Consider the following 14,675-nt stretch of genomic DNA (forward strand, 5'->3'; position numbering starts at 1 on the left):
ATCCTCATAATGTTTTCTTTTGTTTAATTGCAGAAACTATCCCAGGAGAGAGTGAGAAGTAAGTACCATGAAGTAACTCACTTCATGAGGGACCAACTTGCTGTATAGAAACCTGATACTGGGATCCCGCTGGGAAGGAGGATTGGGGGTCTCCTGAGAGAAAGTGATTTGACCAATATAGAACTCCAGCCAGAGAGGCTGTAGGAAGGTTTGTCTACCCAGAGCAAAGACCAGGGAATGATGTGTGAGGCAGCGTGGCTTCAGCTGGAGGAAGAGGCGTGGGTGAGTCACTCTTTCTAATGACTTGTCCTGATGTTTTTGTTTCTAAAGGCTGGCTTCTGGGGAGCGACTTCAGGCTCACTGAAGACGACCCCCAAGGTAGGGAACTACTTTCCAGGTAGGACCTGATGGGAAAGGGTTCCTGAGAGCCTTCAGGTTATCCCTGCTGCTTGAGGGGCTGAAGAAGGGGGTATGAAATCAGAAAGAAAATGAAAACGTGTGTGAGGTTGGGTTTGTTCTTTTCAAAGTTTGTTGTCATAAAGGTAGGAACTGTCTCTGGGCTGTGAGGGTGCTGTGTTCATTAGAGATGATGTTTGCAGTACACCTGCTCTTTTCTGCCCAGGGAAACATCAAAACCTTTGCTTTGGATTAATCAGCACTCCTTGGGATTATGCACAAGGGATGCGGGGCTGGGCATTGAGTGTCACCTGTAAAGGAAGGAAGGAATCTGTGGGAACATCTCTCTCACAGGCATTTACTTGAACTTAAGAGAAAAGTTCTGCTCTGTGCCAAGGGGAAATTGATAATCACCCTCTAAACTTTTAAGACTTGTTACAGCACATTTATGTTTCTGTCCTCTCTGTGGGTTTAAAGGGGTCTCCCAGGGGTGGGTGGCAGAGTGAATGTTCACTCTGGGCCCGCTGGCACATCTCCAGTCTCCTGGGAAGGCGGGAGAAGTCTGACCTTGATGACATTTGTAGCCTCCACTTCCCACCCCTACCACGGATTCTGAGATGAGGCTTCTTTCTCTCCAGTTCTCTCATTTTTGGGGAAACCAAGAGTTCCTTCCCACAGAAGATGGCATTCCACTGTTTGCTGTCTTCAAAAATCAGGCTTCCATTGTTCTCTAAGTTGATATTTACAAGTTAAGTTCTGGACCTTTTATTCACAGATTGCTAAAAGTTGTGCAGGAAACTCCTATGATAAAATGTGCTGATAGCACGTAATTCTGTCCATGCTATGGATGACATTTTTCTCTTTGGAGGATCCTCATTTTACATAATAAGATACAAAACCAAGTGGGCACCCTCTATCCAGTCTGGGGCACTTCATTAAAGACCTGAGTTTGCTGCTGTCTGTCATATGCTTTTCTTTATGTCACCTTTGAACCACCTAAATATTGCCAGCACCCTCTTTTGGGACCCTGACGTCTGAGAGGGTGAGATGGCACAAGTGCAGACATCCCTGTCCCTCCCTGAAATCTCCCTCCTCCTTTAATCTTCTCCCTTAAGGGACCTGCTCTGACTGCTAATGCCTTGTTCAGACCTCTCCAGGTCTGGACCGTTATACATAGAATGAGTCAGTATGTGTTTCTCGGTGTCTGGCTTTTTGGCTCCCATTGTGATTTGAAATTCATTCATGTTCGTAAGTGTAACTGTAGTTCTTCCATTTCCTTGTTGCACACCATTCCACCGTAGTCACGTAGTACAGTTTATCCACTCTACTGTTGATCGACATCGAATTTTCTTTCCCTGTTTTTTTTTTTTTTTTTTTTTTGAGACGGAGTTTTGCTCTTGTTACCCAGGTTGGAGTGCAATGGCGCGATCTCGGCTCACCGCAACCTCCGCCTCCTGGGTTCAGGAAATTCTCCTGCCTCAGCCTCCTGAGTAGCTGGGATTACAGGCACGTGCCACCACGCCCAGCTAATTTTCTGTATTTTTAGTAGAGACGGGGTTTCATCATGTTGACCAGGATGGTCTTGATCTCCTGACCTCGTGATCCACCGGCCTCGGCCTCCCAAAGTGCTGGGATTACAGGCTTGAGTCACCGCGCCCGGCCTCTTTCTCTGTTTTTAAATAAGTATGGCTGTGAGAAGTTGTTGCTTTTGAGTATTTTGGTCAATGGTTTTGGAATAAACTGGCACTCATTTCTTTGAAGCAGATTGTTAGAAGGGAACATATCTTTTATTGTCGTGAATAGTGCCAAATATTTTTCAAAATGGTGATGCTAATTCATGCTCCTGTAGCAGCATATGTGAGGAGACATTTCTCCAAATCCTTGTGAACTTAGTTTCATCTCTTCCTAAAAATTCCATCACTGTGGTTAGTCTTTCATTTGTATAGCATCTTACTTAAAATGTTTAACCAAAAATTTTGTTTTAATCTAATGATGCAGGCCAGTAGGTTCGTGTACGCCCGTCTGACCCCAGCCATGTAAGTAATCATTGATCAAAATGTCACTGTGCCGCATGACTGTCCTTAGTAACGGCTGCTTAAGTTACTAAAATGAAAAGGATGACTGATGCACATTGGAGTCTTGGATACTATGTGGTCACTTCTCTATGTTGCCTCCTTCAAGCATCACAATCACTTTGAGGCATTATTAGTTTGGTTCTATTCATTATACAGATGAGGAATGTGAGTCTCAGGTAAGTAAATTATTCACGAGACACACCCACAGCTGGATCTCTCTAACACCAAAGGCTAATCTGTAAACTAACGTGCTGCACTGCCTGTCGCGGCGAAGTAGACTTGCCGTGTCAAACAGAATCACCCAGTCCTCAGTTGTACCATTCAGTAAGCATCAGCACGCCATGAAGTGTGCTCCCTGCTGTGTTGCGGGGACAAAACATCTGTCCCAGGGCTCTGTGGCCGCCCGTTCTGTCCTGTCCAATGAAGCTCTGTTCTGTTCCATTGGTCTATGTCTCTGATTCGGTACCAGTACCATGCTGTTCTGATTACTGTAGCAATTGACTACGTTTCTGATCAGGTTTTCAGTATTCATTGAGAGAAACAGAACGTTGTGCAAACAATCCGCAGCACGACGTGCCACTCATAAAGCTCTGTTTCTGCGTTGCAGGTAGTGCCGGTGTTCCCTCTGAAGTGCGACTCTGGTAAGTATTCTGGAATCATTGTCAAGAAAAAAAAAAAGCTGGTTTCAATGTGAAGTGCCACCCTGATTCTGGGATTGTGATAGGAGTAAGCATAGTGAAAGGGTTTTGTAAAAACCTGAATTCCCCAGGGAAAAATCATGGCCACATTTTTGAGGCCGCAGCTGTGCTCCCTGTTGGGTGGCACTGAGTTGGGTGCGTGAGGATTGGCGGTGTCTCGTGTGAGGCTGCGTCATGTGATGTGAACGTGGAGCTTCTGTGCAGGCGAGGCAGTGTGTGTTCTCAGGAGAGACTTCCCGTTTACACAGCCCATTCGCCAGTGTCCACTTCTAAAAAATAAAATCCAGCCCCACTCTACTCTGTACAGTGAATCCTCCACCCTCACCAGAGCCATTGATTATCCTCACTGCTCAGGAGTGTGGCCCTGTGCTGACACTGGCAGCTGCTGGCATGCTCTTAGTCAGGGGGTGTTCGCCACCACGCAGGGAGTCCAGCATTCGTGTATAAGCCCTAAGGAGGTCCCAGACACTGCCCATCGTTATAAAGTGGCCTGCGTGGTCACACAACCCAGGGCAGTTACAGGCACATCTCCCAAAGAGCGGCATAGTCATCAGTGTGAAAAGCACAAAGATCCCCAGGTGTTTGGATCAGCTCACGGATCCTTTTCTGTTTAATTTTTAAGTTCAGGGGAACCTCCTGTGCAGGATGAGCAGGTTTGGTACATACGTAAACGTGTGTCATGAGGGTTTGCGGCACAGGTTACTTCATCATCCACATGGTAAGCCTACTATCAGTTATTTTCCTGATCCTCCCCCTCCTCCCACCATCCACCCTCCAGTTGGCCCCAAGCCCACAGATTCTAAGAGGACTGGGGGACCACACGGGCCAGTGCGGCCCACTTCTGTTGTGAAGTTAATTTGCTCAGCAGCTGGCCAGAGCACATAAGGATCGGTGGTGTCTTTTAGTAGATTTAGTAGTAGTATCTTCCCAAGCCCTAAAATGCTCAAGCCCTGCCAGCTGAAAATGGTGAGGAGAGGGACAGGCAGGAACTCTGTGCAGCATTTGGACGGTAGTCTGGTTTCCATCCCCTTGTGGGAACTCGCTTGAGCATGCGGGTTGAAGACCCTCAGCCTCGACCCAAGCCTCCTCCATGAGGAGACTCTCACTATTGGCCGGCTACTGCAGCGTATGGCCACCAGCCCAAGTGAAACAAAACGATGCTTTAAAACAAGTTATGTCTTCAGACTGTCCACTCACTGTTTTGTCATCTCTGCTCTCTCTGTGGTTATGTCTTCTTGTTAATTTCTGATATTAATTTTGTGATTTCCTCTTTTTCTTGATAAATCTCTCTAATGACTTGTGTACTAGACTTTTCTTGAAAACAACTGTTGGCTTTCATCGACAGCTGAGTCATCATCCATGCCTGGGGCTTCAGAATCATCATCCACGGCTGTGGCATCAGAGTCGTCATCAATGGCTGGGGCATTAGGGTCATCATCAACAGCTGTGGTATCCGGGTCATCATCCATGGCTGTGGTATCCAGGTCATCATCCACCACTGTGGCATCAGGGTCATCCACGGCTGGAGCATCAGGGTCATCATCCACGGCTGGAGCGTCAGGGTCATCATCCACGGCTGGAGCGTCAGGGTCATCATCCACGGCTGTGGCATCATCCACAGCTGTGGCATCAGGATCATCATCCATGGCTGGAGCATCAGGGTCATCATCCACAGCTGTGGCATCAGGGTCATCATCCACGGCTGTGGCATCAGGGTATTCATCCAGGGCTGGAGCATCAGGGTCATCATCCACGGCTGTCACATGAGGGTCATCATCCACAACTGGAGCATCAGGGTCATCATCCACGGCTGTGGCATCAGGGTCATCATCCACGGCTGTGGCATCAGGGTCATCATCCGCGGCTGTGGCATCAGAGTCATCATCCGTGGCTGTGGCATCAGCGTCATCATCCCTGGCTGTGGCATCATCCACGGCTGTGGCATCAGGGTCATCATCCACCGCTGTGGCATCAGGGTATTCATCCACGGCTGGAGCATCAGAGTCATCATCCATGGCTATGGCATCAGGATCATCATCCATGGCTGGAGCATCAGGGTCATCATCCACGGCTGTGGCATCCGGGTCATCATCCACGGCTGTGGCATCAAGGTCATCATCCACGGCTGGAGCATCAGGGTCATCATCCACGGCTATGGCATCAGGGTCATCATCCACGGCTGGAGCATCAGGGTCATCATCCACGGCTGTGGCATCCGGGTCATCATCCACGGCGGGAGCATCAGGGTCATCATCCACGGCTGTGGCATCGAGGTCATCATCCACGGCTGTGGCATCAGGGTCATCACCCACGGCTGGGGCATCAGGGTCATCACCCACGGCTGTGGCATCAGGGTCATCACCCACGGCTGGAGCATCAGGGTCATCACCCACGGCTGTGGCATCAGGGTCATCATCCACGGCTTGAGCATCAGGGTCATCATCCACGGCTGGAGCATCAGGGTCATCATCCACGGCTGTGGCATCAGGGTCATCATCCACGGCTGTGGCATCCGGGTCATCATCCACGGCTGTGGCATCAGGGTCATCATCCACGGCTGTGGCATCAGGGTCATCATCCACGGCTGTGGCATCAGGGTCATCATCCACGGCTGGAGCATCAGGGTCATCATCCACGGCTGTGGCATCCGGGTCATCATCCACGGCGGGAGCATCAGGGTCATCATCCACGGCTGTGGCATCAAGGTCATCATCCACGGCTGGAGCATCAGGGTCATCATCCACGGCTGTGGCATCAGGGTCATCATCCACGGCTGGGGCATCCGGGTCATCATCCACGGCTGTGGCATCCGGGTCATCATCCACGGCGGGAGCATCAGGGTCATCATCCACGGCTGTGGCATCAGGGTCATCATCCACGGCTGGAGCATCAGGGTCATCATCCACGGCTGTGGCATCAGGGTCATCACCCACGGCTGTGGCATCAGGGTCATCACCCACGGCTGGAGCATCATGGTCATCACCCACGGCTGTGGCATCAGGGTCATCATCCACGGCTGGAGCATCAGGGTCATCATCCACGGCTGTGGCATCAGGGTCATCATCCACGGCTGTGGCATCAGGGTCATCATCCACGGCTGGAGCATCAGGGTCATCATCCACGGCTGTGGCATCAGGGTCATCATCCATGGCTGTGGCATCAGGGTCATCATCCATGGCTGTGGCATCAGAGTCATCATCCACGGCTGTGGCATCAGGGTCATCATCCACGGCTATGGCATCAGGGTCATCATCCACGGCTGGAGCATCAGGGTCATCCACGGCTGTGGCATCAGGGTCATCATCCACGGCTGTGGCATCAGGGTCATCATCCACGGCTGTGGCATCAGAGTCATCATCCACGGCTGTGGCATCAGGGTATTCATCCACGGCTGTGGCATCAGAGTCATCATCCACGGCTGTGGCATCAGGGTCATCATCCACGGCTGGAGTATCAGGGTCATCATCCACGGCTGTGGCATCCGGGTCATCATCCACAGCTGTGGCATCAGGGTCATCATCCATGGCTGGAGCACCAGGGTCATCATCCACGGCTGTGGCATCAGGGTCATCATCCACGGCTGTTGCATCATCCACAGCTGTGGCATCAAGGTCATCATCCACGGCTGGAGCATCAGGGTCATCATCCACGGCTGTGGCATCAGGCTCATCATCCATGGCTTGAGCATCAGGGTCATCATCCACGGCAGTGGCATCAGGGTCATCATTCACGGCTGGGGTATCAAGGTCATCATCCATGGCTGGAGCATCAGGGTCATCATCCACGGGTAGGGTATCAAGGTCATCCACGGCTGGAGCACCAGGGTTATCATCTAAGGCTGGAGCACCAGGGTCATCATCCATGGCTGGAGCATCAGGGGCATCTTCCCCAGCTGGGGCATCAGGGTCATCATCCACGGCTGTGGCATCCGGGTCATCATCCACGGCGGGAGCATCAGGGTCATCATCCACGGCTGTGGCATCAAGGTCATCATCCACGGCTGGAGCATCAGGGTCATCATCCACGGCTGTGGCATCAGGGTCATCATCCACGGCTGTGGCATCAGGGTCATCATCCACGGCTGTGGCATCCGGGTCATCATCCACGGCGGGAGCATCCGGGTCATCATCCACGGCGGGAGCATCAGGGTCATCATCCACGGCGGGAGCATCAGGGTCATCACCCACGGCTGTGGCATCAAGGTCATCACCCACGGCTGTGGCATCAGGGTCATCACCCACGGCTGTGGCATCAGGGTCATCACCCACGGCTGTGGCATCAGGGTCATCATCCACGGCTGTGGCATCAGGGTCATCATCCACGGCTGTGGCATCAGGGTCATCATCCACGGCTGGAGCATCAGGGTCATCATCCACGGCTGTGGCATCAGGGTCATCATCCACGGCTGTGGCATCAGGGTCATCATCCACGGCTGTGGCATCAGGGTCATCATCCACCGCTGTGGCATCAGGGTCATCATCCACGGCTGTGGCATCAGGGTCATCATCCACGGCTGGAGCATCAGGGTCATCATCCACGGCTGTGGCATCAGGGTCATCATCCACGGCTGTGGCATCAGGGTCATCATCCACGGCTGTGGCATCAGGGTCATCCACGGCTGTGGCATCCGGGTCATCATCCACGGCTGTGGCATCAGGGTCATCATCCACGGCTGTGGCATCAGGGTCATCACCCACGGCTGTGGCATCAGGGTCATCACCCACGGCTGTGGCATCAGGGTCATCACCCACGGCTGTGGCATCAGGGTCATCACCCACGGCTGGAGCATCAGGGTCATCATCCACGGCTGGAGCATCAGGGTCATCATCCACGGCTGTGGCATCAGGGTCATCATCCACGGCTGTGGCATCAGGGTCATCATCCACGGCTGTGGCATCCGGGTCATCATTCACGGCTGTGGCATCCGGGTCATCATCCACGGCTGTGGCATCAGAGTCATCATCCACGGCTGTGGCATCAGAGTCATCATCCACGGCTGTGGCATCAGGGTATTCATCCACGGCTGTGGCATCAGAGTCATCATCCACGGCTGTGGCATCAGGGTCATCATCCACGGCTGTGGCATCAGGGTCATCATCCACGGCTGTGGCATCAGGGTCATCACCCACGGCTGTGGCATCCGGGTCATCATCCACGGCTGTGGCACCAGGGTCATCACCCACGGCTGTGGCACCAGGGTCATCACCCACGGCTGTGGCACCAGCGTCATCACCCACGGCTGTGGCATCAGGGTCATCACCCACGGCTGGGGCATCAGGGTCATCACCCACGGCTGTGGCATCAGGGTCATCACCCACGGCTGTGGCATCAGGGTCATCATCCACGGCTGTGGCATCAGGGTCATCATCCACGGCTGTGGCATCCGGGTCATCATCCACGGCTGTGGCATCAAGGTCATCATCCACAGCTGTGGCATCAGGGTCATCCACGGCTGGAGCACCAGGGTCATCATCCACGGCTGTGGCATCAGGGTCATCATCCACGGCTGTTGCATCATCCACAGCTGTGGCATCAAGGTCATCATCCACGGCTGGAGCATCAGGGTCATCATCCACGGCTGTGGCATCAGGCTCATCATCCATGGCTTGAGCATCAGGGTCATCATCCACGGCAGTGGCTTCAGGGTCATCATTCACGGCTGGGGTATCAAGGTCATCATCCATGGCTGGAGCATCAGGGTCATCATCCACGGGTAGGGTATCAAGGTCATCCACGGCTGGAGCACCAGGGTCATCATCTAAGGCTGGAGCACCAGGGTCATCATCCATGGCTGGAGCATCAGGGGCATCTTCCCCAGCTGGGGCATCAGGGTCATCATCCACGGCTGGTTATCAAGGTCATCCACGGGTGGAGCATCAGGGTCATCATCCACGGGTAGGGTATCAAGTCATCCATGGCTGGAGCACCAGGGTCATCATCCACGGCTGGAGCATCAGGGTCATCATCCACGGCTGGGGGCATCTTCCTCAGCTGGGGCATCATCTGTGGCTGTTTTGCTCAATCTGTATCTGAGCCACATATCCTGATTATTAATAATTTGAGTTCCACTTTTACAGTTTTTGTTTCATAAGTTATTTGTTAGTAATTGAATGAAATAACTAAACCAGAATTTTCCCCTTTTTATTATTTTATTTCTATATAGAAATAATTGTTTTAAGAAAACATGTGCCTCTGTCTGTGTTTGTGAACAGGAGTATTGGGTCTAAAGCCTTTCTCTGATAGCTCTGCGGGAAGATTGCCCACCTCACCCTTGCTTTCTGCGGGTTCCAGAAGCTTCCATTTAAAGGAGCATCCCTCCCCACTCTGCCTCCCCCAACACCAGCTCTCCTGCACCCACTGGCTTTCTCAACGCTTTCTTCCACCTTCACCTCATTGAATTCAAGACTCTGGAAAATAGTCAAAAATGATAAAAAGGTGGGAGTCGGGGGGATCTGGAAATCCCTGCTATAATATTTTTAAAGGAATCTACTAGAAACTATGTTTTAAATAAAGCCATCCCTTAGCACTAGAATATCAAGCCACTCATTTTTTTAACAGAACTTTGAGATACAATTCTGTTTTTTATATGAACATACATGTGTGTATGTGTATATATACAACTATATACGTATGTGTGTGTATATACACCTAGTTGTATATATATGCACATACACATATGTATACAGTTATGTATACACATATACACACATATATGTATAGTTGTTTTAGGACACAAAAATACTGATCTTGAGAAAAAAGCATTGGTCTACATAAGTATTGAAACTATCTGGCGTAGCAAAAGTCCCCTTTAAGGAAATGTCTTACAAAGCGCAGTGACAGAAAATGCTCACGGCGTGTAAATGTGAGGAATGTGTCATGTTGGCCCCAGCTGTCTGCATTGCCAGTGTTGCTGCTGTCCTGAGTGCAGACAACTGTGGCATTTGTTCAGAACCTTCGGATGCTGAAGGTGGCTGAGCCGGCCCTGCCTGGGCCACAGACCCTAAATTGGACAGAGGGGAGGGACTGTGGGTCAGAATCAGCATAGTGAGGAGGGCAGGTGTATGGAGCAGAGCCGACTGTGGATCCCCTGTCCCCAGGTGAGGTGCCTCCTCCTCTGTACAGTGAGTGAGGAGGGCAAAGACAGGAGCCCCGGGTATGGTTCAGATGCGACTCTGCTTCCTGACACTCTGCTGTGGAGCCTGAGCTTTCCGAAGCCACCTTACATCTCCCAAAACCTTCATGGGAGCAGAGCCACTGCATTGAAATAAGAGCTGCGACCCGCCTGTTCCTGGGCCCCTCTGCCCTGAGTTCTCACAGCTGACCCGGTGGGGTGAAGATGTGTCCTAGCAGGTCAGTGTTGCCACCCAAACCTACCCAGTGGGCACCCTGATGACCAAACTCCCCTGGAGGCTCTTGAGTCATTTTCCAGCTGGGAGAGGCCATCTCAGAGTGTCCCTCACTGTTCCACACTGCCCTCAGACCCCAAAGCCTTCCTGCCTCTGACACACTGGGGCATCTCAGGTAGGGAGCCTTGGCTGTCCTGATCCTCCTTTCTGAAGCTGCTCACGATGTCAGAGAGGGGCCAGGGCAGCCGGGAATCCTAAATAAAGGGGGCATGGGTTGAAGGGAGGTCACTTGTTCCTGCCAGCTGTGCCAGCAGAGCATGTGTGGCACTTTCTGTCAGTGTTTCCTGAGACCCAGAAGCACAGAGTCTACTCACACTATTAACACTCATCATCAGCCACCTAAAGGCTTCTCTTTCATATTTTTCTTTTTCACCATTTCAAATCATGTTTTCTCCTATCTCTGAGTCACCAACTCAACTGTAAATCATGTGGTTCCACTCTGACTTCCAAATCATCTCTACAGATTCTTAGAGAATTCATAGTGTGTTTCCATTTCTTAAGCAGATAATTTTTCCTCTTTAGGCCTCATCTGGTTTATTTTTTCTAAGATTTAAACTCAGACTTAAACATTTAATTTCATCCACGTGTGCATAGGAACCACTTCCATTACTTCCAGCGGATCAGCATTGTGTAAACTACACTTTAGTTTAAACCCTGTGCTGAGCGGCCAGGTTGCTGCCGACACCACGTGACCAGTGAGGACTTTCCCCTGCGCATTTCCCTCCGTCTCGGAACCACAGTGGACTAGCTGCATGGCGGGTGCACACTTAGTGTTACTATGTGTTGAGGGACGTCCTGCCGGATCGCTGACCTCGTTAATATCCCAGGTGTGAGTAAGAGCTTCTGAAGCTCCACAGCCTGGCTGGAAATTTATTTTTAAAAAATATTTATTTATTTATTTTGAGACGGAGTTTTGCTCTTGTTACCCAGGTTGGAGTGCAATGGCACAATCTCGGCTCACCGTAACCTGCGCCTCCTGGGTTCAGGCAATTCTCCTGCCTCAGCCTCCTGAGTAGCTGGGATTACAGGCACAAGCCACCATGCCCAGCTAATTTTTTTGTATTTTTAGTAGAGACGGGGTTTCACCATGTTGACCAGGATGGTCTCGATATCTTGACCTCGTGATCCACCCGCCTCGGCCTCCCAAAGTGCTGGGATTACAGTGTCCATGTGTTCTTATTGTTCAAGTCCCACTTACGAGTGAGAACATGCGGTGTCTGGTTTTCTGTTCCTGTGTTAGTTTGCTGAGGATGATGGCTTTCAGCTTTATCTATGTCCCTGCAAAGGACATGAGCTCACTCTTTTTTATGGCCGCACAGTATTCCATGGTGTATGTGTGCCACATTTTGGTTTTGTAAAGGAAAGACTGGGGTTTTGATATGGATGTAAATGTGGTGGGATGAGGACAGGATCCCTACTATCTAGGGTGCTGCTGGGGAGAGTGGTGAGAAGAGACAGAACCCTCAGGTTAGAGGAATGGACATTTGGTTGGAAAGAGGACCTGGGTGGTCCTCAGGGACAGTCCTGGGGTGGGGTCTCCAGGCTGTAGCTGTGGAGGGTTCCTTCTAAGAGGAGAAGAGACTCTGTGCATTGTCCCTGCAGGGCTCGGGATGCCATAGGAGTCTGAAGACGCTGACCTTCGGTTTGGAAGAAATGAACAGGAAGAAAGGTCCACTCTGTGCTGGTGCAGCCACTGCCCGTCCTCAGCCAGGCCTTAGTCCAGCTGCACAGACACTGGCTCAGATCAATAGTAAGTCAGACGGGAAGCTTTATAAACTGAGTTCATCAAGCCACTGACACTCCAGCTCAGGTGCCCCTTATCAGACAAGGGCATTAGCTGCTCGCCCAGGGCTGGTCAAGTGGAGGGAAGCGAAGCGGTCATGTGACCGTTTAGAATGTTGCTTTCTAATACAGTTGGGTGTCATCCAGTGGTGTGTGACTCACGTCTGCAGGCCATCTCATGGCTGCCATATGATATTGTCAACTTTAAATAACAAGTTTCAGGAAAAATGGTTAAATGTGGAGTTTATTTGAGCACAAACCTTGCCGACAGCCATCAGGAACACAAATTCCAAAGAGTGGAATTCTTGGAGCTCATTTACATATATAAGGTTTGGGAAGCTTATGGGGTTTCAACATACTCCCCACAAGGCTAGCATAGTTGCAGTAATCTCATTCGTCAACGCGGTATTCTTTCTGAGAAAGGCATATTTAACCTTCCACAATGAAGATGTAAGAGGTGTGGGATCTCTTACACCATCTCGTCTGAGTTAGGTACAGGACAATAAAAGACGCAGCTCATCCATGACCCAAATCAGCAACTAGAAGGGGAGGCCTGGTCTCTGCTTTCTCCTGGCCACTTACAGAACGTGGACAATGAGGAAGAGAGACTTCATGATCTAGGAGGCTGAAGCTGTAACTTCTGCTGTACGGCTCAGACCCGTCACAGCTCTCTCAAGGCTCAAGCATCTGGTGGGGGTCCCAACGGCGTTTACGTTTTATCTACTTTCACAATAGCACGTTACGCAGCAGCATGATGTGTCTCAGGTGGTCTGTGTCCCTGGTTTTGGCTATTTGTGATGCCACATGTCACACAGTATCACAATTGAGTCTGGCTCTTGTGAGTGATTTGTCAGTCCTGACCACAGTCAATAACAAAGCCTTTCCTTGGCAGGGCTGATGGGAGAAACCCCCTCCCACCCCAGGCGTGGTGCAGAGCCAGTGCATCGGCAGGCCCTGGCCTGTGTGGCCTGCAGGATGGTCTCTAGGCTTGTCGACTGAGTGGCCCCGCAACAGTGGCTGCCTTTTAAAAGATCTTACGCAATGCGCTGAGCAAGGTCCCCGGGTGAGGAGTGAGCTGCGGAGAATACTTGAGCAAGTGAATCAGAATCGGAGTATTGGTGCCTCCTCTGTGTTCACGAGGTTTCTCTGTAGCGAGCTGAAATTGCTCATCAACCCCCGTGGTCCTGTGGCAGCTGATTTTATGTCGACCGTCCTGGCTGGGCCACGGCATGCCCGGATTGCACACTGTTCCACATGTGTCCGTGAGGGCATTTCCAGGTGCATTTAGCATGTACGGCAGTGGGCAGGGCACACAGCCTCCCCAGTGTGACGGGCATCACCCAATCCAGTGAGGGCCTGAGTGGAACAAAGGCTGGGGAAGCAGAATTCACTTCCCTCTTCCCTGCGTCACTACTGGAGCTGGACCTCTCATTTTCCCCTGCCCTCAGACTGCCATTTCCACATCCGCCCCCCAGTTCTCAGGCCTGGGGAGGGAGGTGTAAAAGGTGCCGGATGGACAGACACCAGTCAGAGCAGCACAGGCCTCAGGAGGGGTCCAGGGCCTCCAGGCCTCTGGTCATGCCCAGGAAACAGCAAGGGAGATGGGGATCTTTATTTTTATTTCTTACATTTTTTGAGACAGTTTTGCTCTTGTCACACAGGCTGGTGTGCAATGGCACGATCTCTGCTCACTGCAACCTTTGCCTCCTGAATTCAAGCAATTCTCCTGCCTCAGCCTCCTGAGTAGCTGGGATTACAGGCACACACCACCATGCCTGGCTAATTTTTGTTTATTTCTCTATTAGCAGAGACGGGTTGTTGTTCTTTGAGACAGAGTCTCACTCTGTCACCAGGCTGGAGTGCAGTAGAGACGGGGTTTCACCATGTTGGCCAGGATGGTCTCGATCTCTTGACCTCATGATCCACCTGCCTTGGCCTCCCATAGTGCTGGGATTACAGGCTTGAGCTGCCACACCCAGCCGGCTTTCACCATGTTGGCCCAGCTGGTCTCAAACTCCTAAACTCAGGGGAGCCACCCGCCTCGGCCTCCCAAGTGCTGGGATTACAGGCGTGAGCCACCGTGCCCAGCCAGGTTTTACCGCCGCGCCCAGCCGAGACGGGGATCTTCACATGTGTGGTCCTTCCATGGCCTGGGAGGGAGAGCGCCTCCCTGCGGGCAGATCATCAATCTCTTTGGGGCCCACAGTGTCCTCCAGCCTTGTCTGAATCTTCTATCGTGGTCTTTCTCTGCCCACACAGACGGGCATTTCCCTTGGCCCAGGTCTAGTCTTCCATGCCAGGAGCTCGTTGCCAGGAAC

The 14,675-nt window shown here is 51.6% G+C and overlaps 1 protein-coding gene across 15 annotated transcripts in view; it reads left to right on the plus strand.

Moving 5' to 3' along the window:
• LOC120363169 (uncharacterized) overlaps positions 1 to 14,121 on the plus strand; it is a 68,831-nt gene extending 54,710 nt beyond the window's left edge. For 7 of the 15 annotated variants that reach the window (XM_074390800.1, XM_074390805.1, XM_074390801.1 and 4 more), the window contains 2 exons: positions 34 to 58; positions 331 to 1,298. In XM_074390800.1, coding sequence (XP_074246901.1) covers positions 34 to 58; positions 331 to 401 — 96 coding nt within the window. In that variant the 3' untranslated portion in view covers positions 402 to 1,298. Of the gene's footprint in view, positions 1 to 33; positions 59 to 330; positions 1,299 to 2,394; positions 2,433 to 3,078; positions 4,698 to 9,381; positions 9,605 to 10,266 lie in introns of those variants that run through there. The other 8 variants (XR_012515394.1, XR_012515396.1, XR_012515393.1 and 5 more) reach the window with 8 other exon arrangements.
• Positions 14,122 to 14,675: the final 554 nt, after the last annotated feature.

This window comes from Saimiri boliviensis, chromosome 21, assembly GCF_048565385.1.
Source record: "Saimiri boliviensis isolate mSaiBol1 chromosome 21, mSaiBol1.pri, whole genome shotgun sequence".
Taxonomy (NCBI): domain Eukaryota; kingdom Metazoa; phylum Chordata; class Mammalia; order Primates; family Cebidae; genus Saimiri; species Saimiri boliviensis.